The sequence below is a fragment of the Triturus cristatus genome, chromosome 7, assembly GCF_964204655.1.
Source record: "Triturus cristatus chromosome 7, aTriCri1.1, whole genome shotgun sequence".
Taxonomy (NCBI): domain Eukaryota; kingdom Metazoa; phylum Chordata; class Amphibia; order Caudata; family Salamandridae; genus Triturus; species Triturus cristatus.
In genome coordinates this window covers 1,545,278,127-1,545,304,771 of record NC_140590.1, presented here as the reverse complement: position 1 = coordinate 1,545,304,771, position 26,645 = coordinate 1,545,278,127, and the positions used below count along the sequence as shown (strand labels likewise).

The following is a 26,645-nucleotide window of genomic DNA, read 5'->3' as shown; positions in this document are numbered from 1 at the left end:
GGGCAGTGTGACAGGTGCAGCTGCACAGGGCGCTGACCTGTGAAGGGGGCACAAACCTCAGGGGGGGGGCTGTTTTTATCAATAACTTATGATTGGAGAGGGTGGGCACTTTTTCCTGGTGGTAGTGAGAGAATCTGAGCAGGCGGCCATGGGGTGTGAGGGCGCCAAAAAGGATTGTCGCACCGGCCGCCACCAGCACTAAAGTCGGCCCTGTTCTCATGAATACCTGTCTCGTTGAAACAATTTACTAGCACCACGTACATAGAACAGGTGCGATGTTTTTTATCATTTACTGCCAGTATGTTCTATCGAATAAGCAGGCCACACTTTTTTTTTTAAAGTGCATAACCATATCTATTCACATTGGCAGTTTATTCAATTTCTTGCACTTATATTTTTTAATTTGTTCCTCAAATATACAGAAATTATATTTCATTTTGATAATCACATGAATGTTTAATTCTTATGAAATAAACATAATTTCAACATTCATTGCGTATCAGGGTTCAATTACCCCTTCTTCAGGTTGAAAGATTTTCGGAGTAACTATTAATATTTTCCGACTCAGTTTTACTTATTTTATCTGCCTGTGAAGAATGACAGGCTTGATGGGCCCAGCCAGGAATTGAACCAGTCATTAGTAGCTAAGAAGCTGATCACAACAGAGAAATTACCCAACTGATGTGTGTATGGGCTTGAAAGAACTTGCTGACATTCCTAGAATCACTTTTACAACACCAGAAAAATCATCAGTTCACAAATAGTTATACACACATTCCACACACCTGGTACTAAGACAATTGACTCTTTAAGCACATAGCTCGATTAATCACAACAGTGTAAAATATAGTCAATTTCCAGTTTCCAATACAGGTCTAGATTACTTGACTGGTGTCAGTGCATTTTTGCGTTGAGATTCTGTTTTACATGGATTGTATACTCATGCCAGTGCAATTGTGCACCAACATTTCCACGATATTTTGAAGGGCTAACCAGTGTGAAATGTCATGGTTTTGCACGTGTGTGTTAGTGAAAGTGTGTTTAAAAAAGTGAAACCTCACTAGAACAAACTATGTAATCTGGAAATGTTGGGGCAAAATAACACTAGTGAACATGTTGGATCGCAATTGTGAACTGATGTATCAGGGTAAGAGGAGTAATCTCACACAAAGTATTTTTGTCACAAAGTACATAGTACTGTATTTAGTTTCCATATGTACATTTATCGAAATGCTCTTTATATGCAGAGCAAAACTGAATTGCAGTGTTAGAAAGTTGAGGTTGTTCATACCCAACAAATATATACCCCGACATCAGCACTGTGATGATACTTTTTAAAATGAACAAATAGGAATAACACTGGGTGTAGAGCAACGTGGGAAATGGCAACGCGCTGTTTCACCGGCATGGAAAGCTTTAAATCTTAGCACAGTCCTATAGAATACAATTCTTCTGTTTTTCTGCACACCTTTGGTAAAATGTGGCCTATCTCTTAAGATGTTAAAGTTAACTGTTAATTTCTACGACATCTAAGATGTTACACTCCTTTACCTCAGTGAACACTACAGACATATACATGATTCTAGCATAATTTAAAAAAAGCTAAATAAATATTAAAAAATATAAATTAGCTGTTCACATAACAAGGCAATCCAATCCTGTCACACGCACTCTATACAATTGACATTCTATATATATTTGATTCACATGAAACTCTTTCCACAGTCTGGGCTTTCTGAATTATATTGGCTATATTATCATATAATAATACTGTATAGCTCAAACCATTAAACAGCTACATTAACTAATATAAGAACAAGCAAATGTGCTTATAAAAAAAAAATAGGCGAAATCTACAACTTAGCAAGTAGTGGCCCGAAGTAATCAAAAGGGGACACACAGCGCTTTCCAAACTTCTAAAAAATGTAAAACAATAGCAAGTAAGGTTTAACTGTAGTGCCCAGACTTACCGTTGCCCATGGCTAGTACTTGCATGTTTTCGAACTCCAGGGTGGTGTAGGCTGGGTCCAAGGCCTCGCTGTAGTCTGCCATCTCCATGTCTAGCAGGGCTTTCGAAAGCCGCATTATCATCAGCAAACAGCGCCCAGGTCCCAGCCAGTCCCTTGTCTGAGGTTATTGGCCCTCCAAACCTCCACTGCCTCCGCGCTGGCCCGTCCCCTCTCTGCTGTCCTTAATTTGAGAGATTCCTCTGGCAGGATTAGTTTAGCTTCAAGGCCTATACTCTCTGGGCTCAGGGGTGGAGGCCTGGGCGAGTTAATGTTTAATCACCCCTCCTGGTTGATGTACATGGCAAATACTCTTTTAAGGTAGAGCTGCACTGATTTTGTTGACTATTTATTACATAATTGCACACACTTTGCCAGTTTCCGCTACTGGGTAGGTCAGTGCCCTCCTGGCTCAGTTATGTTTTAAAAAAATATATAATTTAAAGGGAGCTCTGGGGCTTTAACCCCGCTCTTTATTGTTCGCTGTTAGCAAAGGCGATCTTCAAGGCAGCACAAGCGAGACAATCTTCCACCATCATCACAATGGAAAGTGATGCCACAGGAGTGCCAGGTAAACAATCTTTACAGTCTCTGAGCCTGGTGTTATCTAGAGCTAATTAGCATTTTTAGCACTAGTGCCAGTGTGTAGCAAGCGTGCTGTGGGCCCCACTACACCCAAGGGAAAATGGACCTGATGCCCCCATGTTTGGAGGAGAAAGAGATCCATAAATGGGATCCAGTGGCTTTCGACAACACATGCCTAAGTGTAACTTAATTTGTACCAGTGTTTGCCGGTACGAGGCACAGGCTCTCGTGTTCTGGGAAACGGGACTTTTCATCATCATACGTAGGTCTAAATCAAAAGAGAGAGAGAGGCAGAAAAGGGTGGACAAAGGAGGAAGAAAAAGATGGTAAAACAATGGCAAACAGAGAAAATAAGGATGCAAACAACCTGCAAGGATGAGATAAAGAGACAAGAGGTGCAGGGTGGTGTAAGAAAGAAGCATGAGGTGGAATCAAGACCAGGCAGACTTAGTACTCTCCATCTCTGGCATTCCACAGTACCGGTGGCAGGCTCCAAAGAACAACTCTGGGGTCCTGCAAATATTATTATTATTTTTATTCAAATTAAGTACTGCAGCACCTGCTGACGTAAAGCTATCTCGCCCAGACTACAGCTGCCTGCCTATCAGGTCGCTGTTTATTTTCACCCAGATCTAAGTCTGATTAATATTTCTTTCCTTTTGTGGCTATCATTTTGTTTTCAGGACCAGTGTTTTTCCTGTACGTTTTTTAGGTATTTTAATCACCCTACTGCGTTTCCGGTAAATGGATTAAATATGTGTTTGTGTGTGTGCGTGCGTGTGCGTGTGTGTGTTTGTATTCAAATATGTGCAATCTCGCACAGATGTGTTCAAATTCATAAGAAAATTAAAATTGATTAAGGATTTTAAACTTAACAAAGCAGGTGAATCGGCTGCTACCATCATTGCAGAAAATCAACCGAGTAAGAATCTCCAAGCAGCAGATATTTCCACACTTGGATCTTTGTATACATTGGCAGGGCACACTGAGGAGGCCGCTCTAGACACCCTAAAAGAGCTTCAACAAGTGAGCATTATAAATGGGAATGCAGCAGCGAGTCCATTTCGTCCACCTTCAACTTTCATTCCCCTCATGCCCAAAGATGCAATAGACATTTTTAGTGATCGCGTGATTGATGATCTAAAAGAGCTTAATCGGACTATTGCACAAAGAAATGAAGATAGGAGCTATTCCGAAATACAGTACTCTAAACTTATAAACTTATGCGAAAAATCAACGATAATGGCAATATTATTGTAAATAAAGCCGACCAAGTACCAGTCCAAACAACCCTTATTGATGATTAGGTTAACGACAACCTTTATTTAAAGCTATCCTAGTGGTAGCTATGGAGAGCAGCCTTCAGGGTAAGTCTCGAAGGAATGTAAAGCAGCTTGTTTTACCAGTATATAACCTCCTGAATGACCAAATGAAAGGAGAACCACACAAGGAATATATAAAATATATGTATTTAATACTAAACACTCTCTACTAACCTCTTTATGAGATTTGAGAACAAAGCACACAATATTAAATCACTAGAACGACAGTAAATAGCACAATACCCAGTGGACTCTAGGGGCAAAACCATAAACTAAGAAAGTGGCATAACAACCACGACTTGACTAGACACAGTGCCTACAGTATATAGAATCGCTGGGACCCCAAGGAACCACCCAAGATAGTGACACAGGGGACCCATGGAGGACGGGTGCGGTGTGAGAACACAGACACGAGTTCCGTACAACTCTATGGAAAAAGTTGCGGTTGGAATTTTAAAGATTAAGGACACTTCGAAGAGGACATAGAAGGTTCTAAGGCCAGCACCCTTGAGAGTCCCGAAATACCTGTGTTACCTATCCCAGAGGAGCCGGTTCATAGGGGTCAAGTGATGTTCGGAAACCTTCGTAGTTTTCAATGGCGTGATGCGGAAAAGTGCTACTGCCGTGGAGATGAAAAGTGTCTGGTGTGATCCAAGCCTGGATCGGAGCAGAGAAGAACCTGACAGCAGAGGGGACAGAGTCTGGGTCACTTCAGAGTGATCAGGGGCACGATGGACGAATGCCCACCGATGTCAGGTGTTTCAGGTGAGAAGAGGTGAAGCTTGACTCTGCAGCCACAGAGACCAGGAGATGTCGACGACAACCAAAGTCCGGAGGTGAGCTGTCCCACAAAGGATGTCGAGTGCTGGGGGGTCAGTGTCCGGAATTGAACACCAACAAGCCTTGGCAACTGCAACCCATGTGGGCAGAGGAAAGATGCTTTGGTGAGGACCAGCAAGGTCCTGGGGACTCTCCAAGCTATGGAGAGTCAGGGCATGTCCGGAGCAACCAGGGAAGCCCATGGAAAGTCAAAGTTACCTTCACAGGGACCCACAGGTCGACGGACCAGGGATCGCAGAGGGACCTCAAGTTGAATAACAACATACCAGCCCACGGGACACTAGTGGAGTGTAGGCCGGAAATCTTCAGTGGAATTACTGCTTGGGGTCAGGACTACAAGTAGCCCAAAGCACAGCCCCAGGGGATGCCAAAAAGCATATGCTGCTGCAAATGTACGCGGTGCACAGGGGGTTCGGGTTGCACGGTCCCCACGAGGGATACAGGCCTCAGAATTGCTGATAGCACAGATCAACCTCAGAGACCTCGGAAACCCACCTCCTGTGTTGCAGAAATATTCGGAGTCCTCAGGAGCTCGGGAGATGCAAACCGGTCAGATGCGTTTTAGGTGCCTGCCTTGCAGAGGAGTAACTCCTTTACTCCAAGGGAGATTCTTCAGTCATCCAGCATTGTGCAGATCGTCAAAGTACTTGGTTTCTGTAGCAGAGTTTAGTCCAGGTAAAATCTAAAGTCCTGTAGTCAAGGGTTCCTACTTTATACCCAAGGAAGGGGTGGGACAAACTCTGGGGACCCACCTATGGGAGGGTCAGGACAGATGGGTGGCCACACCCATGTCCTTTGTCCAGTTTCGCGCCAGAGAAGGAGCAAATGGCTACTGCAACCGGTTTGAGCTGGACTATGCACAGGGACATCACATGTGCCCCCAGTGCAGACATCAAAGCACTCTCAGAGTGCACCCACCCAGCCCCAATACACTAAAGCCTGTCTGGGAGGTGGTCACACCTCCTTGTGTCAGGAAACCTATTGTCAAGCCTTCCCCTACTTGAGCTTGGCTCAGCAGCAGGAGGGTAGACTCATTTCTGTGGCTGGCAGCATCCATTTTGTGATGCCAGGGTCGAGAAAGCTGGTACCGGGTGTACCGGTGTTGTCATATTTTTCCCTGTAGGAGAGTGGAATCATACCTCCCCCGCCAGTTACTGGTGGGGAGGTATGATTCCAAGGTGTTTGACACCAAACACAACATGTTTCCATGCAGCGGTTTTAAAGTTAGCATTTACCGCGAGGTTAAAATGCACTTAAGTATATATGGTGGGCTGCATCACAAACAACCTCGGAATATAGGTTCCGAAGGCTGCAGAGGGGCTCTGCTCATGCAGGTGCACCCTCTCACATAAAACCCAGCACCCTGCCTTCAGGATTGATTAGGCCTGCTATAGGGGTGACTGATAGGTTTATATGTGCAGTGATATAGGATAGATATAGTGAACCTATATCTAAGTAAGGGGTGAATGCACCACCTTACACAGGCTGCTGTAGAAGGCCTGTGGTGTTATTTTGAATGGTCTCTCAGGGGTGGCACAATACATGCTGCAGCCACTGGGAGGCCTCTGGGGTACTTATGCCCTGGGTACATAGTATACCATATACTAGGGACTTATGAGGGTACCCCAGAATCCAATCTGGAGTGTACTTAAAGTACATGCAATCAATATAGAGGAGAAAGCAGCTAAACTGGGGTCCTGGATAGCAGGATCCCAGTCAGACTAAGTTGAAAACAGTCTCACATAAGCAAAAAGTGGGAGTAACTATAAGAAGCAGATTCTACTCTACTACACGGGGGACCACCACCTCCCCGGGGCTTTGCTAACATTGGGAGGGGGCGCGCGGCCACCCTCCTGGAGCCCTTGATGGCCCTGGGGACTGCCACCCCACAGGGCCGGCTTCTGCAGTGTCCTGGGGTGCACAGCCCCGGGACACTGCCCGTTGTTATGGCAGGGCGGGAGCCGTGCGGCTCCCGCCCTGTCATAGGAAACTCTGCTTTGCTTCATTGAAGCGAGAGCAGGAAAACCTGCTCTCGCTTCAATGAAGCAAAGCAGGATTGCTTTTCCACAAGGGGAGCTGCATGTCAGCAGCTCCCCTTGTGGAAAAGCAATGCTGGCTTCCGCAGGGCGCGGGGAGCCGGCGGGACATTGGTGCATTGGGGCTCCCCCCACGGTCCCCAACGGAAAGGGCCGACCCCAGGGGATGTAAATGTAAATGTAAATGTACAGATATTTATATAGCGCAAATCACCAACCGGTCTCTAAGCGCTTGCTTAGGGAACCCGTCCTGGTATTCCCCTGTGAGATAACCCAGCAGGGCATCCACAAGGTGAAAGCCAGGCATCCCGCTGCGAGGGGCCATTGTGGAGATTAAGCAAGCTATTGCCCAGAGTCGCAGAGTGTGAACCCATGAATCGAGTATGCACTGGAGCGAGAATTATTGAGTCCATGGACAATTTATGGACTCAAGACCCAGCCAAGCCGGGAATTGAACCCTGGTCCCGGGCTGACCTCTGCTTCCAGGTCTGCCTACTCTAACCAGTGAGCCACACTTCTGACCCCGGGGATGGGGTCCCCGGGGTCAGAAGTGGCCCGGGAGGGGGGCCACGCGGCCCCCCTTTCCGATTAAAATAAATAAATAAAAAATAAAATAAAGCGGCACAGCTCCGGGGGATGGGGTCCCCGGGGCCAATAATGGCCTCAGGAGGGGGCCACGCTGCCCCTTCCCGATTAAGTCCCCTTCAATCCTGAGGGTCACTGGGGGCCAACTAGCCCACCAGGTACCTCCAGTAAGTGCAACAGAGCTGCGTTGCAGAGAGGTGGTCTGAGGCCGCGCCCCTTTTTACACCACTCTGCAAACGCAGCTTCTGGTGCACTGCTGGTGGGGCGATGAGGTCGTCTTGTGTCCTGAGGACCTCAGGATACAAGTGGACTTCATCCTCCGAGCAGCAGTGGGCCAGAAGCAGCATTTGCAGCATGGCGTAAAAAGGGGCGTGGCCTCCAAACAGTTCTCTGCAAGTCAGCTCTGTGGCGCATACCGGAGGTACCTGGTGGGCTAGTTGGCCCCCAGGTACCCTCAGGATTCAAGGGGACTTAATCCCCTAACTTACAATGCACTAGGGGGCGTGTTTGCACAGTGGTGCAGGGAGGGGGCGGGGCCTGATATGACAAACCCGGCTTGTGGTGCACTGCTGATGGGGCGATGAGGTCCTCTTGCAGGACACAAGTGGACTTCATCGTCCGAGCAGCAGTGTGCCAGAAGCTGAGTTTGCAGCGTGGTGTAAAAAGGTGCGTGGCCTAGGAACACCTCTCTGCAACGCAGCTCTGTGGCACTTACTGAAGGTACCTGGTGGGCTACTTGGCCACCAGGGACCTTCAGGATTCAAGGTGACTTAATAGGGATGTTATAGTTATAAATTAGCATTTATAAATCCTTGGAAATTCACTGAAAAAAACATAGGATTGAGGCACATTATAATTAGAAATTTTCATTTAAAAAACCATTGAAATTCACTGAAAAAACCATAGGTTTTAGGCCCTTTATAGTTAGAAATTAGCATTCAAAAATCCTTAGAAATTCATGGAAAAAACATAGGTTTCAGGGACGTTATAGTTAGTTGGACATTTCACTCGTACAAAACCATAGAAATTCTGCCGTTATAGTTAGTTCAGCTAACTATATAACTCGCGCCCCCGCAATGCACTGCGGATGACATCACATATTACCGACATGGACAGTGACATCACTGATGACATCTCAAATGACATCACTGATGACATCATCCACATGAAAATCTGATGCACCTCCTCACACTCTAATATAACCTTTGATACACCCACTGTAAAATACAGACTACCATTTTCAAAACCATCAACACAACAATACCAGTTACTACATACGCACTCACTGATTCCTAGGTCTAAACACACACCCACTCATAAACCCATACAATCACTCATACATGCAGTCACTCATCAATGCAACACTATGATATGCACTAATACACCTATACAGACACTCACACACCACCACTCATCCAGAGGTACTCACATACCATAGTCAGTCATGCAAAGAATCAATCACACTTCCATTTACTGACCTACACAGTTATACACATACCACATCACTTATTCAAACAGATATAAACACATACTTACTCCCTTAAACAATCACTGATACAAGTACACACTCATCCATACAGCCACTATCACAATCACTGACTCTCATGTATAGTCATTTATATACTCCAACTCTCACATACACTGCCTTTTACATATGTAGTTACTTGGACATGTACCACTGAGACATCCATTCACTCACCAACACACCCATACACACACTCACCCACCCATACAGCTGTTTCCACATGCACTCTTGAACCCATACACCCAGTGAAACAATCACTCAAACATCTATGCACAGAGTCAAACACCTCCCACCCACCCACAGACATACTCAGGCACCCATACAAATACTCAGGCAACCAATCGATAACCTATATAGACACTCATGTAGCTACTGACCAACCCATGCAGCAGCTTATACAACAACAGACAGACTCATACAGACATTCGCACAGTTTAGTAACTAACCCATGCATGCAGTAAGACACATGTAATCACTCACTTAAACAGTCAGTCACGCACCTACTAAATCCACCATCCAGACACTTATACACCCACTCCTTCTACAATGCACCTTGGCATATATATAATACATATTTAAACTTTAAAGAAACACACAGTCACTGGATGATGTCATCACTGATGTCATTTGAGATGTCATCAGTGATGTCACTGACCATGTCATGAATGATGTATTATGTGACATCCTCAGCAGTACATTGCGGGGGCGTGAGTTATAGTTAGCTGAACTAACTATAACGGCGGAATTTCTATGGTTTTGTACGAGTGAAATGTCCAACTAACTATAACATCACTGAAACCCCAGGGCCGGCTCCTGCAGTGTCCCGGGGTGCCCACCCCCGGGACACTGTAGTGTGCAATGACAGGGCGGGAGCCTCGGGGCTCCCGCCCTGTCATTGCAAACTGCTTTGCTTCATTAAAGCGAGAGCATGGAAACCTGCTCTCACATCAATGAAGCAAAGCTTATTGCTTTTCCACATGGGGAGCAGCATGTTAGCTGCTCCCCATGTGGAAAAGCAATGCCGGCTCCCGCAGGACGTGGGGAGCCGGCTGGGACCGTGGGGGGATTGGGGACCCCCCCACGGCCCCCAACAGAGGCCAGGCCCCGGGGGATGGGGTCCCCGGGGCCATAAGTGGCCTGGGAGGGGGGGCCACGCAGCCCCCTCCCCAATTAAACCCCCCCCCAAAAAAACAATGGCCGGCCCCGGGGGATGGGGTCCCCAGGGCCTTAAAGTGGCCAGAGGAGACTACGCAGAAATATAATTTTTTTTAAAAAAAGGGCCATGCCCCTGGGGTTGGGGTCCCTGGGGCAAATTATGGCCTCGGGAGGGGGGCCACGCGGCCCCCTTCCCGATTTTCTTTTTGTATAAACAAAAATTGGGGGCAGGCCCTGGGGGATGGGATCCCCAGGGCCCAAAAAATGGAAAAAGAAGGGGGGCTACACAGCCCCCCTTCTAAAAAAAAAAAAGACCGGGATCGGGCCGGAGGCCACACCCCCTCCTTACACCACTCTGCAAACGCGCCCCCTGGCGCATTTGCAGAGGGGGAACTAATTCGCCTTGAATACTGGGGGTCCCTGGGGGCCAACTAGCCCACCAGGAACCTCCAGTATGTGCCAGGGGGCTGCGTTGCAGAGAGGTGTAATGAGGCCACACCCCTCTTTACACTTCTCTGCAACGCAGCTCCGTGGCGCTTACTGGAGGTACCTGGTGGCCTAGTTGGCTGCTAGGGGACCTCAGGATTCAAGGGGACTTAATCCCCCAACTTAAAACGCGCCACGGGGCACGTTTGCACAGTGGTGAAGGTAGGGGGCAGGGCCTGAGGTGATACTGTGCAAACACGCCCTGTGGCGCGTTTTAAGTTGGGGTATTCATTCCTCTTCAATCGAGAGGTCCCCTAGGGGCCAACTAGCCCACCAGGTACCTCCAGTAAGTGCCACGGAGCTGCGTTGCAGAGTGTTGTAAAAAGGGGCGTGGCCTCTAAACATTTCTCTGCAACGCAGCTCCCTGGCGCATACTGGAGGTACCTGGTGGGCAAGTTGGCCGCCAGGGGACCTCAGGATTCAAGGGGACTGAATCCCCAAACTTAAAACACGCCACGGGGCGCGTTTGCACAGTGGTGAAGGTAGGGGGCGGGGCCTGAGGTGATATGTGTGCAAACACGCCCTGTTGCGCATTTTAAGTTGGGGAATTAATTCCTCTTCAATCCAGAGGTTCCCTAGGGGCCAACTAGCCCACCAGGTACCTCCAGGAAGCGCCACGGAGCTGCGTTGCAGAGTGTTGTAAAAAGGGGCGTGACCTCTGAACACGCTCTGCAACGCAGCTCCCTGACGCATAGTATAGCAATTAATACATTAATTAAAAATTCACTGAAAAAACCATAGGTTTCAGGCCTGATATAGTTAGGAATTAGCATTTAAAAAACCTTTGAAATTCACTGAAAAAACCATAGGTTTCAGGCCTGATATAGTTAGGAGTTAGCATTTAAAAAACCTTAGAAATTCACTGAAAAAACAATAGGTTTTAGGGGTGTTATAGTTAGCTGGACATTTCACTCGGACAAAACCATTGAAATTCCTCCGATATAGTTAGTTGTACTAACTACATCTCGCGCGCCCCAATCCACTGCTGATGATGTCACATATTACATCATTCATGACATGGTCAGTGACATCACTGATGACATCTCAAATGACATCACTGATGACATCACTGATGACATCATCCACGTGACAATCAGATGTACCTCATCATACACTAGTATAACCTTTCATCACTCACTGTAAAATAGTGAGTGCCAGATTTAAAACCATTGACACACCAATACAAGTTTCTAAACACCCACTCAGTGATTCCTAGATCTATACACACATCTAATCACTTACCTATAGATTCACTCATACATGCTGTCAATGATCAATAGAACACTATCAAATATACTTATACACCTATATCGACATTACACACCAGCACACATCATAATCACTAATGAAGTCATCCTACTTAATTATGCAAACAATAGATCATACTTACTTTTACTTAGCTATACACTTATAAAAACACCACTTCATCTATTCATATAGATAATAACTCATACTTAGTGTGTTATAAAAACACTATTACAAGTATACAGTTATCCATACAGTCACTCATACAATCACTGAGTCTTATGTATACTTATTTATATACAACAACTGACACATACACTGGCTTTTATTTTCCTAGTTTGTTGGACATGTACCATTGAGACATATATTGGCTCATCGCCACACCCATAAAGATATTCACTCACCCAAACAACTGTTATAACATGTAGTTTTAACTTCATATACCTACTGAATCAACTATTCACACATCTTTGGGCAGTCACACACCCCCCACCGAACCACACACACATTCACTCTCCCATACAAATACTCAGTTAACTAATCAATAAATAATATAGACTTTCAAGTAGCTAGTAACCAACTGGTGCAGCAGTTTACACAACAACTGACAAAGCGATACAGATATTCACACAGTTTAGTCACTATCCAATATATTTAGTGAGACACTATAAATTAGTGAAGTAAACAGTCAATCACACTGCTACTAAATCCTCCATCCAGATATTTATATTTATATATCCACTCATTCTTCAGTGCAAATTGCTATATATATATAATACATATTTAAATAACAAACCAAACCACATTCACTGGATGATGTCATCAGTGATGTCATCAGTGATGTCATTTGAGATGTCATCAGTGATGTCACTGACCATGTCATGAATGATGTAATATGCGACATCATCAGCAGTGGATTGCGGATGCGCGAGATGTAGTTAGTACAACTAACTATATCGGAGGAATTTCAATGGTTTTGTCCGAGTGAAATGTCCAGCTAACTATAACACCCCTAAAACCTATTGTTTTTTCAGTGAATTTGTAAGGTTTTTTAAATGCTAATTCCTAACTATATCAGGCCTGAAACCTATGGTTTTTTCAGTGAATATATATATAAATATATATATATAATATCTGATCCAATCACTAAAAGCAAAGAAACAGGAAAATATCTCATGACCCCATTCCTCTTCTTCTCCTGTCTTCACTCCAAACGAAGCAGCAGAAAGCTCTGATCAGGACACTAAATTGACATTTCAACTATGGTACTAACCTCTGAATGGGTACTCTGGGGATACAGCTTCAGACGTTACTGTGGTCACAGATCACAGTGGCTAAACTGTGCTTCATCCTGAAGAAGGAAGGGGGTTCATGCAACCCCTACCCGGCCCTAAGACTTTTCTCCGGCTACTGGGGAAGCAAAGAGTACATTGAGGGCTTAGTGAGGTCTTCAGAATGTTTTTTGGGAGGATAGTGAAACCTTCCTTTGGAAACTAGCACCTCTGTGCCATTTTGTCGGAACCACATATGGAGTCACTCTTTTCTAGTCCATCAACACAATGCCCATCACCCAGATTCACAGATCCCCTTAGTTTCTGCTTCCATATGACTCCCGGCTAATCCAATGATATAATAGTGTAAAATTAGAAAACCATTGAAATTCTAATGGTTTAGTTGCCATCCGAAAATAACTGATTCTGGATACATCACTGGATGTCCAGAGCTGCAACAAAGAAAAAACAACTGTATTGCCCTAACAGTTGTTAACAGTGTTCTTCATATCTCATTTTATTTTGTGTAATGTAATGTCAACTAAATGCCACAAAAACATTGCCTAATGTACAGCACCTCATGTTTTAAGTGCCAATGCTAATCTGTGGTGGCTTAGTGATCAGGACTTTGGAGTGTAGACCCAGAAGAAATGCTACCTGTAATTCTCAGGGTCTTGAGTTGTATGGTGAAATTACCCATCTCCAAATCTTCAGATTGTCGGGGATGCAAATCAACTTTCCCAAGAGTGATGGACCTTGTGACCTATCACACATCCACAGTTTCTGTTTGCTGAGGGCTGGATGCACAAGAGCTCTATTAGAGACCGAGAGCAGACATCACTGAATTCAGCTCTCTAGCAGAATAATGTCCCTTCAGGTCCCAAAGGCCAGACAATCAATGGCAGTTCCTCACACTCACACAATGATTGACAGCCCAGAATCTGCAACACCATCAAGAAATGTGAACAGCCATATGTCATATTGCAGGCCTTAGCTGACAACCACACAGTGTGTTTGCACGCTGAGTCTGCTATAGTGGAGCAGTAGCAAATCTTTATGGAATGAACCAGGTTCAGGAGCCAGAACTGGAGTCCTCTAGAGTCAGATTAGACATATAAGTAAAAGAAACCTTGATTTATGGGGTATGCACTTGTCTGTGTGTGTATACACATGTGTATGTGCGCGTGGGTGTATATTTCTGTGGGTCTGCTAGTGTGTGTTTGTAAATGTGGGAGTATACTTGGCATATGTGATGACTGTCAGGCTGGGAGTGCCCTTCCTTACTGGACTCCTGGCCCCTGGCATCCTAGTCCACCCCTGGAATCATTTGCCGTTGCCTATGCGGACATCACTTGCATGATGAGGCAAACCTCTGGAATATTACAAGTAATTCCTGGCATACTGTAGGGATCCTTGGCATGATGGTCCACATTCATGTCATATTGTGCCTTGGCATAATGGCATGATGTCTGGATGCCCATGACTGCCATAAACTCGAACGGATAATAGTAATTTGTGACATATTGTGGGCATTCTTGGCAGGGTGATACACATTCCTGGTATATTGTTGCTAAACCTTATCATTTTGTAGGAATATTTGGAACCAGTCCCTTCAATAATAGTCTCCTCTGATAAAGGGGCCCATTTTTTTACATTTTGTGATGATCCTTGGTATTATTGTAGAGTACCTACTGTTGGACTTCACCCTCCACCAAAGATTTTGCTTTCATCCTCCTGTTTTCTAACCCCATTTCGGTTGGCTTTTAGGACTATGCAAGCTTTACCACGGCTAACCGATGCTAAAATGCTTGTGCTTTGTCCTTTAAACATGGTAACATTGGCTTACATCCAATTGGCTCCTTTAATTTACTTGTAAATCCCTAGAAAAGTAGTACTACTTGTACCCAGGGTCTGTAAATTAAATGTTACTAGTGTTCCCGCATCACTAATGGTGCTACTCACTTAAGTAGCCTTTGATCCAGTCTCAGGCCTGCCACTTCAGCCTGTGTGTTCCTTTCCGACCTGGCAAAATAAACCCTTTGCCATGTCTAAGCCTTTCTTTTTTTCAAGGACAAAAGTCTCCCTTGGAGTAGGCTCTAAATAGCCCATAGGGCAGGAGCAGTGTAAAGTTGGTCATGTACTTTTAACTTTCATCAGACCTGCTGCTGTGCAACGTAATCCTCAACATCCTCACAATGCTCCGCAACTAGGATTTAAGGTACTTTATTCAGCCGGCCCAACTTAGGGGCATATCAACAATAACCGGCGATAATTATCGCTAAGCGCACTTAGCGCCAGGATAATTATCGCCGGCTAGCGTTGATTTTTATCGCTGAGATAGCGTGCTATTAGCAACGCTTATCTCAATAGCGATAAAAATCCTCACGCTAAGTGGCTAACGTGAGATTATCGCTGGAAACCCAGCGATAATCTCACGTTAGCTTGTTGATAGGGACAGGCAAACTTAGCCATGATATCCTCCTTCCATAGGATATCATGGCTAAGTGAGAAAAATACCAGACGTAAAAAAGCAGTGTTAACCGCGGTTAGCGCTGCTTTTTTTGTCTCTAACAGGGTTAGCGATATTCTTGATAATAGGAGAAATGTCGCTTAGCGACATTTCTCCTATTATTTTACTCTGGAACGCCCCCTTTGCATCTCATTAGAGATGCAAGGGGAAGCGAAGAGTAAAAGGGTGTCAACATGCAAATTTGCATGTTAGCACCCTGTTGTTGATAGGGTGCTAGTTTTATCTCTGCTTTTTTGGCTTTTAAAGCCAAAAAAGCAGAGATAAAGCCCTTGTTGATATGCCCCATAGTACCTGTATCCAGTCCGCGATCCATCGTGGTCAGCCTGAACTTGTGACTTTGTTCTTGTCCAGCTCAACTAGATAACTACAGTTGGTGCTTTGTACTTTTAGGCACTTGTTGAACCAGTCATCTTTAGGGTAGTCTTTCCGCTGACTTTTTTGCTGTTACCTCCTGTTTTTGCTGATTCTTTTTTGGCTTTAGAATTCTGAGCACTTTACTACTGCTGACCAAAAACACAGGTGCCCCGCCTTGCAAAACCAGGTTGTTTTGTGATAGATAATTGTGATGTCTCCACAATGAAGGTATGACGGTAGTCAGCATGCACTTAGCATGCATGCCTTCGGAGCACCGTCATTAGAACAAGCGCATCTTTTGCACAAATTCGTTCAGCACTCAATTCATTATAACGACTTGCTTTTGGGGGGTGCTGGATTATGGAATAGTTTAATTTACTATTCCAACTCAAGTCTACGCAACAGTCGGGAAGGTGTTGGACTTTACATAAGAAAATAATATTTTTTGTAGCAAAACATGAGGTTTGCATGGGATTCTGGGTAAGAAAACGCTAGGAGATCCATGCAAACCACACCTCCCTGGACTCCCCTGGGTATCTAGTTTTTGGAATTGTCTGGGTTTGGTATATTTCTCTAGATGGCCGCCGAGTCTGGGATCAAAATTCAGGAGCCCCATTGCAAAAACAGGTTGTTCTGTAATAGATAGGGGGGTACCTGGGTTTTTGCTCCTGGACATGGCGGCCAGCTAAGTGAACCTCCCAAATTCAGACATTTCTGAAAACTAGACACCCGGGGTAGTCCAAGGAGGTGTGACCTGTGTGGATCCCCCAAAGTTTTCTTACCCAGAATCCCCTGCAGACCTCAAATTCATCTTAAAAAATATCACATTTCCTCACATCTCTGTGTGGGGTCAGTGTGCTGGCACAAATTTTCTACCACCCAGAGTTCCCCTCTGTATCCTGATAAAAATTACACGTTTCTGGTGTGGTGCCCAAAGCAGAGTCAGGAGTTCAGTAAGTAGGGCCGTTGAGATGTTATATCCAGCCCGGAACCCTGATTGAGAGTCATGTAGCAAGTGGTTTGATTCCAGAAAGTTTGATAGCTGCCTGTTTATATTCTTCTCAAGAAGTTTAGCGGAAACCGGCAGGAGAGAAAGAAGTCTAAAGTTGCCAAATATCTTGGCGGCGCAGAAGGCTTCTTCAGTAAGGAGAGAAGAAGAGCTTGTTTTGAGCTGGAGGGAACCAGCGCCTGGTCTGAAGATTCATTAAGCAGCTTTTCAACCATACGTTCACCACAGGTGCGGCAAGATTAAGGATGACAGGGGGCCAGGGGTCAAGAGGGGAGCTTGACTTGCACTTTACAAGCACAATTGCAGATTCCTCAAGTGAAATAGAAGTAAAGCTAGACAATAGCGGTCCGAAAAAAGTTTCAGGTGATGCTTGAGTATTGATATTCTTTCCCAGAAATTGTTCGTAAATGTCTTGAATTTTCCTAAAAGAAGTCAGAGAGGCTCTTGCAAAGTTCCAAAGAAGGGGTAAGGATGGTTTTAGTAGCCCCAGGAGAAAGAAAAGAGTTGACTACTTTGAACAATTCATGGGGACGGTTCACAGCTTCTGAAATGGACATGGCAATGAATGATTTTTGGGCCAACCGAATGGACATATGATATTTTTTAAGAGCTGGTAGATCACTTTTGCTCCTTTATCATAATTTGATGTCCATTATCACTGCTAACCAGGTCACAGACACCTGGATTGTTAAGAAAAACAGTATAAGCCTGTGTGCTTGAGTAACCAAAGGAAAGGTGCAAACTGTATTTTGATAAGGTACTATGAGATTAACAATTAAGTATATGATCAGGGTCCGTCCTCTGCAGTAAGTAGATTTGGAAAGTTGGGGGCATATTATCAAGCACGGCGTTAAAATTATCGTTAAAATAAGTTTCTATGGGAATTCTCAAGGGCATATTATCATGCCCATTATCGCCGCTTTAGCGATCATAGTTTCTGAAGGAATTTTGAGTTGTTTCATTTGTGTATAATTGTGTTATTATAGCAATTGTAAGGATGTTATATTTTATGTTGATGGAGCTAATCAGTAAATAATATTAATAAAAGTTGAGGCAAATTAAAGTTGATACTGATCTCGGGTTGCAGAGAGCACAGTCATTACCAGTCCTACATCCATTTCTTCTTTTGGGATCCATATATTTTACTTTTGACTTCTGCAATCCTTATCAGCACCTTGAAACCCTCCCCTCTCCCATAGCTCTTCACTCTCCCAACTTTCCTCCAACTCCTTCTCTTCTTTTTTTAGCAGTTTTGCTTTTCCCCCTCCAACTTCTTATCTGTGAATGCTGACTGCAGGGAGGGTCTGAAAGCGCTTTGAAGCCAACCTTTCCACTTCTTCAACTCTCCCTGAGCATTGATATCTTCCGTTAGTCTCTTCTCCTGTGAGCGCCATTATTACTTCACCTCCTACATTGTGTATTTATCACAGGATTTACCACTCAGAATCCAGTGTTACTGTGATGCTGCAGGGGGATGCCTAACATCATCTCTGGTGATACAACACCCACCGCAGACTGGTCAACCCCACAGCAGAGAGCTGGAATCCCATCTTATATATACATGGACAAAAAGTTGCCCTCTGTCCTCCATAACAACCCCCAAAAACACAGAAACCAAGGGACCTATGATTTTTCCTTACATCTTGACTTTTAGATCTCTGTTGGCAACACCTCTCACGCCCTTTCTGTCCAGGCTATTGATTTATCATGACAATGGTGGACAAATTCTTTGTAATTCACTTTTCCTTGCCTTTTCAGTATCCTGCTCCTTGTTTCTCGGAAAGCATCCCACCTCAGGGAATTAAGACACAGGCTTATTGAATCAAGGCTGATGACAATCTCTGGCACTTACGAATTGCCTTGGCACCAAATAGGCATATGTAAGAGGAGGGTTGAGTCACACAACTGAGACTGTGTTTTGTATATGTGTGTTTACACATGTGTGTTTTGTGTCCAGTTATAAGGTTCAGATTTAATAACTACGGGGCATATTTTCAAGGGGATATCACCACCAGAACATCACTTTTAATGACGTTCTGGTGGCGATATCCCCTTCTCCTTATTCATAAAGCGGCATTAAGCCACTTAACGTGGCTTAGCGCTGCCTTGTAAATATGGCCCCTTTACATGCTTCACTTAGCGTGAAAGGGGTGTGCAATGGATGTTACGCTGCAACACCCATTGCTTTTTGACACTGGCCCACATTTACAAGGATGGGGCAGTGCCAAAAACGAAGGCCAGGTAAAACCTGGTTTTAGGATGGCAATACGAGGAGAAATTATAAATTTCTCCTCTTATTTTGCTCTTTCTATACCAGCAAATTGCCTTTAAAGATTGTTTAAGTGCAGAAGGTGTCCCTTCCTGCATATAAACAATCGCCCCTGCAGTGCCAGCACCCTTGCAACATGGCACATGGGTGCATGCGCAGGCGCTAGGCAGCTTTTTTAGCGCCAGCACTAGGGGAAACGCAGGGATGCGCTGTATTTTTGTGAATACAGAGCATCCCTGCATTTAAAAAATGTGGGAGCGCGGCATTACCAATTTCGGTGTAACACCATACTCCGACATTTTATTGTACATATACCCCTATATTTCTTAGCTGTGCTTAGCTTGCACATATTGGGGTTTCTCACTTTATCCGTTCGTATTTCGTGGGAAGCTGACAGAGCTCTATACCCTGCATCCTCTGTTTTTATGTTAATGTGTTTTTCCTGAGTGAACAAAGCAATTGTAGGATCTGTTGGTGCTGGAAAACAAATAGACAGATAACAAACAGTCTTCAGACAAAGCTAACCCTGGGATTGTTTAAAGAACATTCTTCAACTTCTTGTGAAAGAGTGTCAACAGGGAATAGACTTCAATTCAGCAGAAAAGGAATTCTAAAGATATGGCTGATGTCCAGCACAGAAATTTGCTGGGCTGATATCAAAGGAGATACCTATGCAAATGTAAGAGTCTTGACCATAGAGCGCCTATGTATCATAGAGGGGCCTATTCACAATTCATAGGTTCTTATACAACACCCTTTCATGAACAGTAAGCCATCGAAAGGACCCAAGGACAGGGGAAGCATGACTTAATCTGAAGTATAGATTGGCAATCTAGAGGCTCTTCTTTGTGTGACCTGGATTTTTTTTAGTATGGTCTGTTTCCTAAATAGATTATAATAGGTGATCTAGACAAGATCCTCTGGATTGCCTAAGACACAGGAGCAGTACAAAAGGGGGTGGTGATGGACGGAGCATCAGAACCAATCAAACACTCACACCCAGTCAACAGATCTGGGTTTGATCCATCACCATTCTTTAGCCCACTCTGCCACCCCAGTTCAGACATGGCCATATGCAAATCAGTCTGACCCTGTGCCTCATGGGAACAGTCCAGCCCGAACTGCCAAGCCATGCCTTCCCTGGACCAGAAACAAGCTTCCTAGGACCGGTTTCTGGCATTTCAGCCGTCTTCAGCCAGGCTTGCTTGAATCCAGTGGCAAAGTGAGCAAGGGACTCACGTCTGAGCATACCCTGCCAACTTATGGCGAACAAAGCAGTACAAAAGGGGGTGGTGATGGACGGAGCATCAGAACCAATCAAACACTCACACCCAGTCAACAGATCTGGGTTTGATCCATCACCATTCTTTAGCCCACTCTGCCACCCCAGTTCAGACATGGCCATATGCAAATCAGTCTGACCCTGTGCCTCATGGGAACAGTCCAGCCCGAACTGCCAAGCCATGCCTTCCCTGGACCAGAAACAAGCTTCCTAGGACCGGTTTCTGGCATTTCAGCCGTCTTCAGCCAGGCTTGCTTGAATCCAGTGGCAAAGTGAGCAAGGGACTCACGTCTGAGCATACCCTGCCAACTTATGGCGAACAAAGCAGTACAAAAGGGGGTGGTGATGGACGGAGCATCAGAACCAATCAAACACTCACACCCAGTCAACAGATCTGAGTTTGATCCATCACCATTCTTTAGCCCACTCTGCCACCCCAGTTCAGACATGGCCATATGCAAATCAGTCTGACCCTGTGCCTCATGGGAACAGTCCAGCCCGAACTGCCAAGCCATGCCTTCCCTGGACCAGAAACAAGCTTCCTAGGACCGGTTTCTGGCATTTCAGCCGTCTTCAGCCAGGCTTGCCTGAATCCAGTGGCAAAGTGAGCAAGGGACTCACGTCTGAGCATACCCTGCCAACTTATGGCGAACAAAGCAGTACAAAAGGGGGTGGTGATGGACGGAGCATCAGAACCAATCAAACACTCACACCCAGTCAACAGATCTGGGTTTGATCCATCACCATTCTTTAGCCCACTCTGCCACCCCAGTTCAGACATGGCCATATGCAAATTAGTCTGACCCTGTGCCTCATGGGAACAGTCCAGCCCGAACTGCCAAGCCATGCCTTCCCTGGACCAGAAACAAGCTTCCTAGGACCGGTTTCTGGCATTTCAGCCGTCTTCAGCCAGGCTTGCTTGAATCCAGTGGCAAAGTGAGCAAGGGACTCACGTCTGAGCATACCCTGCCAACTTATGGCGAACAAAGCAGTACAAAAGGGGGTGGTGATGGACGGAGCATCAGAACCAATCAAACACTCACACCCAGTCAACAGATCTGGGTTTGATCCATCACCATTCTTTAGCCCACTCTGCCACCCCAGTTCAGACATGGCCATATGCAAATCAGTCTGACCCTGTGCCTCATGGGAACAGTCCAGCCCGAACTGCCAAGCCATGCCTTCCCTGGACCAGAAACAAGCTTCCTAGGACCGGTTTCTGGCATTTCAGCCGTCTTCAGCCAGGCTTGCCTGAATCCAGTGGCAAAGTGAGCAAGGGACTCACGTCTGAGCATACCCTGCCAACTTATGGCGAACAAAGCAGTACAAAAGGGGGTGGTGATGGACGGAGCATCAGAACCAATCAAACACTCACACCCAGTCAACAGATCTGGGTTTGATCCATCACCATTCTTTAGCCCACTCTGCCACCCCAGTTCAGACATGGCCATATGCAAATTAGTCTGACCCTGTGCCTCATGGGAACAGTCCAGCCCGAACTGCCAAGCCATGCCTTCCCTGGACCAGAAACAAGCTTCCTAGGACCGGTTTCTGGCATTTCAGCCGTCTTCAGCCAGGCTTGCTTGAATCCAGTGGCAAAGTGAGCAAGGGACTCACGTCTGAGCATACCCTGCCAACTTATGGCGAACAAAGCAGTACAAAAGGGGGTGGTGATGGACGGAGCATCAGAACCAATCAAACACTCACACCCAGTCAACAGATCTGGGTTTGATCCATCACCATTCTTTAGCCCACTCTTCCACCCCAGTTCAGACATGGCCATATGCAAATCAGTCTGACCCTGTGCCTCATGGGAACAGTCCAGCCCGAACTGCCAAGCCATGCCTTCCCTGGACCAGAAACAAGCATCCTAGGACCGGTTTCTGGCATTTCAGCCGTCTTCAGCCAGGCTTGCTTGAATCCAGTGGCAAAGTGAGCAAGGGACTCACGTCTGAGCATACCCTGCCAACTTATGGCGAACAAAGCAGTACAAAAGGGGGTGGTGATGGACGGAGCATCAGAACCAATCAAACACTCACACCCAGTCAACAGATCTGGGTTTGATCCATCACCATTCTTTAGCCCACTCTGCCACCCCAGTTCAGACATGGCCATATGCAAATCAGTCTGACCCTGTGCCTCATGGGAACAGTCCAGCCCGAACTGCCAAGCCATGCCTTCCCTGGACCAGAAACAAGCTTCCTAGGACCGGTTTCTGGCATTTCAGCCGTCTTCAGCCAGGCTTGCTTGAATCCAGTGGCAAAGTGAGCAAGGGACTCACGTCTGAGCATACCCTGCCAACTTATGGCGAACAAAGCAGTACAAAAGGGGGTGGTGATGGACGGAGCATCAGAACCAATCAAACACTCACACCCAGTCAACAGATCTGGGTTTGATCCATCACCATTCTTTAGCCCACTCTGCCACCCCAGTTCAGACATGGCCATATGCAAATCAGTCTGACCCTGTGCCTCATGGGAACAGTCCAGCCCGAACTGCCAAGCCATGCCTTCCCTGTGTGGTAAATATTTCTCCTTTACCGGGACTGAATTTGGTACAGAAACATTATAAAATAGCTCAGTAAAATGAGAGGCAGAATCCGTGATATTAGAGTTTCGGAATGGGCTTTATTCCAATAAGCGATTATAATCGGATGCCTCAAGTTCCATCACCACGGGGGTTCAGGAAGTGAAGTACATACTTTATTGACAAGCAGTAACTTTTATAATACATACATTGTAATGAAGTGAATACAGTAGGCGTAACAATTGATTAGGACATTGACGTTTGGTTTGCGTAACCGAAAATGGGTGTAATAATGAGTAAAAAGGAACATGATTGGTTGTGATGTCATGTATAGGTGGATCTATAAGATAATACTTGGCATGGATGCGCGCGCAGCAGTATGACGTGTAATTTGACGTGTAACTAGGGGGTGACGGGGACTTGACATTTAGTTCTATATGTGGAGACGAGAAGTCTGGGAGGTCAAGTCAACCTAATCCCAAATCATATCTAACATCCTATGTTTAAAGAACTATGTTATCCAAAAAGGAGGACTCTCGGACAGAATCTATTCTATACTGACTGTGCGTGTACAAGCGTCTAAGTGTCTACACTAAATGCGAGGGGGTAGGAATATTCCATGGTAACAAGGCTATGAATTACTTGCATGAGGACAGAGAAGATGGGTCTTTTTTCTTGGTAACTGGAAGAATGTTTACTTAAACTACTAGGCAGGAATGCATCGGCTGAGGGGGAAGCAGATAATTCGAAGGTGAAATACAGTTCTTGGCAGAGAGTAAAACTGGCCGAGGCAGGCACCGTTAGCCGCACAGGGAGTAGGACAAAGTTCATGGATACAGATGCGAGCTCAAGTTGAAGCTGTCAGAGGCAGAGAGCAGGGAAAGGCTTGAGGACAGAATCGGGCCTACTCGCCTGAACTGTAAAAATGGAGTAACTGAGCCATATAAAGTCGGTGGCCTTTCATACTTAGGAAGCGAATATCCAGCCCATTCATGGCGGATCTGACAGAGGACATGTTGACGGTGGACGCACATGTGTTTGCGTCATCAAAACTGGAACTGGAGGGAACATACATGTACTTGTGACATGCACATAGAACCGTTAGGGTCCAAGATAGGGGACATAACTGACCAGGAAAATCCACATTTCCACATTCCCTCCTTGTCCCCTACTTGCCCTTCAAGAGATATCAATCTTCATCAATCCATTGATCTGTTCATATAGCATCATTTGTTCTTTCTTCTTCTTCCGTGATCTTGAATGAAATCTTGGTGGTGGAATACACGATGTGGCACACAGACCACAGATCGCTGGTCCACATTGTAGACATAGACAGCAACTGAATAGTATGAGAAGGCCAATACCTAGGAAGGATAAAACTCTCCATCCCCAGGCTGATATCACACTCCAAAACCAACTGGACCAAGTCCAAGTGCCTGGGTTCTGGTGTATCTGGTTTACAATCTTATGAAGGCGAGTTATGGCTTTATATACAGATGGCGAATTTTCTGGTATGAAAAATGCAACAGCTTGATTTGATGACCCTACAAGCTCCGCCCCTATCGGCCAGGATAACGTCAAGGACAAGACTATTTTGAAGCACAACAATCCGCATAGCAGACTGCTCTTCTGTTAAATTGCCTAAGGCGGAAATAGTTTCGTTCACTACTGCTTCAAGGGTTCTGGTTAATCTACGTATCAGCTTACTATTGGTAACTGTACCTATATAGGGAAAGAAACCTTTATTGAAATCTGTGTATTTTTCCCATGCTGTTTCAGTGTAATCGACAATTGGGAGATCTCTCTTCTGTCTATTGTGTACTAAATGAGTATTTCTATGAGAATCAGGAGGAGCTAGGAAAACAGGTGGTAGGAGGAATGCTATGTAACAGGTACCGTCCCAATCTAGAGGTAGGCGTATATATGCGGTCTGGCCACATATAAAGTAGGAATGACGAGAAGCTCTAAATGTAGATTTGCCTTGATCACTGAATTTTATTACAGTGGTGCATTTACTATGGCCCATGTGTATGGAGCCATTCTTTCTTATACATAATTCCCCTTTTACTGGGAATACGGACATGGCGGGCAAGATTGGTGTAGCTTCAGATTCAACGTTCAGGATCATGAGGTTAAGTGTAAAATTACCTAATCCATATACTTCATTTCTTAGATCAGTTCCTGTTCTTTTGGGAAGTCCCTCCTTGTTAGGGTAGCAGACTTTAAGCAAAAACTAAATTCAGGTTTCCCCATACCCAGTTGTCTTGATAAACTGCGGAATTCGAATCTAGGGAATTAATCAAACTAAACCATGCTCCACAGGAGCCATTGTGTGTGAACGGATAGAGAAAAAGGGGCAAAATCTCCCTTATAGTTCTGATAGGGGGGGAGTCGGCCACAGACCCAGCAGTCTGTAGCATTGCTAGTCTGATGTGAATGGTGCAGCATCTGAATAAAGGTATTGTTGCGTAAGGCAAGTCGATATGATAGCTCATAGGATGGCAGATCACTAAATGTGTGCTTTATGGTATCATTAGTGGAGGAGTGTAAAAGTGAGGCAATAGGAGGAAAAATAGCATGTAGTATTAAGCTGATACATATTATCGTGATGTACATAAGAGATTGAAAAATTACAGTCACTATACATCTATTTGCTTCTTATCTAGCTCTCTTATTTTTGCTTTATGTTATTGTCCAAGATCTTATGCGAGCCAGAATACATGTTCAACCGCTTCACCACCTAGTGGACTTAATTGATCAAACGGGTTCTGACTTCTTGGATCACAATTTAGCTTTGTGGAAACTTCTGGGCATTCTCCTCTAGAAAATGTTGTTCAAAATCCAAAATCCAAGTTCAAAGTTTTTTTTCCTTTGTAAAAGAGTGGTGAAGGTGCAATCATCCTTTCCGCCTTTTGACTTTAACGGCCGTCCCCGTGGTCCAGAGCACTGACTTTGGCGCCTTCCATCCAGGAGCGATGGAGTATTCTTTGACCTGGGTGTTGTCAGGCAAGGCGGCAGCAACCTGCGAACAACAAGAGAGTAGTGCAGACATCAAGGAAGCCAGGTAATCTGTCAGCATGTTACTGTCAACATAAGTAATCTTTTAGGCATTGGAGTGCCCCACATATTTGGTGGTCTACCAAAGACCACTTCATAGGGAGATAAGCCTGTTCTAGAATGAGCTACCATTCGCATGTAAAAGAGGGCAACCGGCAGGGCTACCATCCAGTCTATACCTTTGTCTGCGCAAAATTTTAATGTCTGATTATGTCTTTCTACAAGGCCTGCTGCTTCAGGATGTCGCACACAATGGAATTTCCAGGTATACCCTAACAGAAGGGACACCTGCTTCATTAGTACCAGGACATATTTGTAACCTCTACATCTGTTTATTTGGATGTAATCCATTTGGAGCACTTCAAAAGGGTGGTCAGGTGGATGGAATCCACCTTGTTCCATCGGAATGCCTTTACCTGGATTGAATTGGCAACAGATCATACATGTTCTGACCTTTTGTTTCGCTGCTGCACGCAGGTGCTTGTTGAACCATATATTCTGTAAGCTATCTATCATTGCTTTCTCTCCTAAGTGTGCAGGACTATGTGTGGTATTTATAATC

The 26,645-nt window shown here is 45.2% G+C and overlaps 1 protein-coding gene across 5 annotated transcripts in view; it reads right to left on the bottom strand.

Annotated features, from left to right (window-relative positions):
- The window catches only part of HNF4A (hepatocyte nuclear factor 4 alpha), a 572,114-nt gene that overhangs the window by 115,544 nt on the left and 429,925 nt on the right, over window positions 1-26,645 (bottom strand). For 2 of the 5 annotated variants that reach the window (XM_085619323.1, XM_085619326.1), the window contains exon 1: window positions 1,971-2,231. The exons of 2 other annotated variants lie outside the window; for them this stretch is intronic. In XM_085619323.1, the coding sequence (XP_085475449.1) occupies window positions 1,971-2,091 (121 nt within the window). In that variant the 5' untranslated portion in view covers window positions 2,092-2,231. Of the gene's footprint in view, window positions 1-1,970; window positions 2,549-26,645 lie in introns of those variants that run through there. One more of the 5 variants, XM_085619325.1, reaches the window with a different exon arrangement.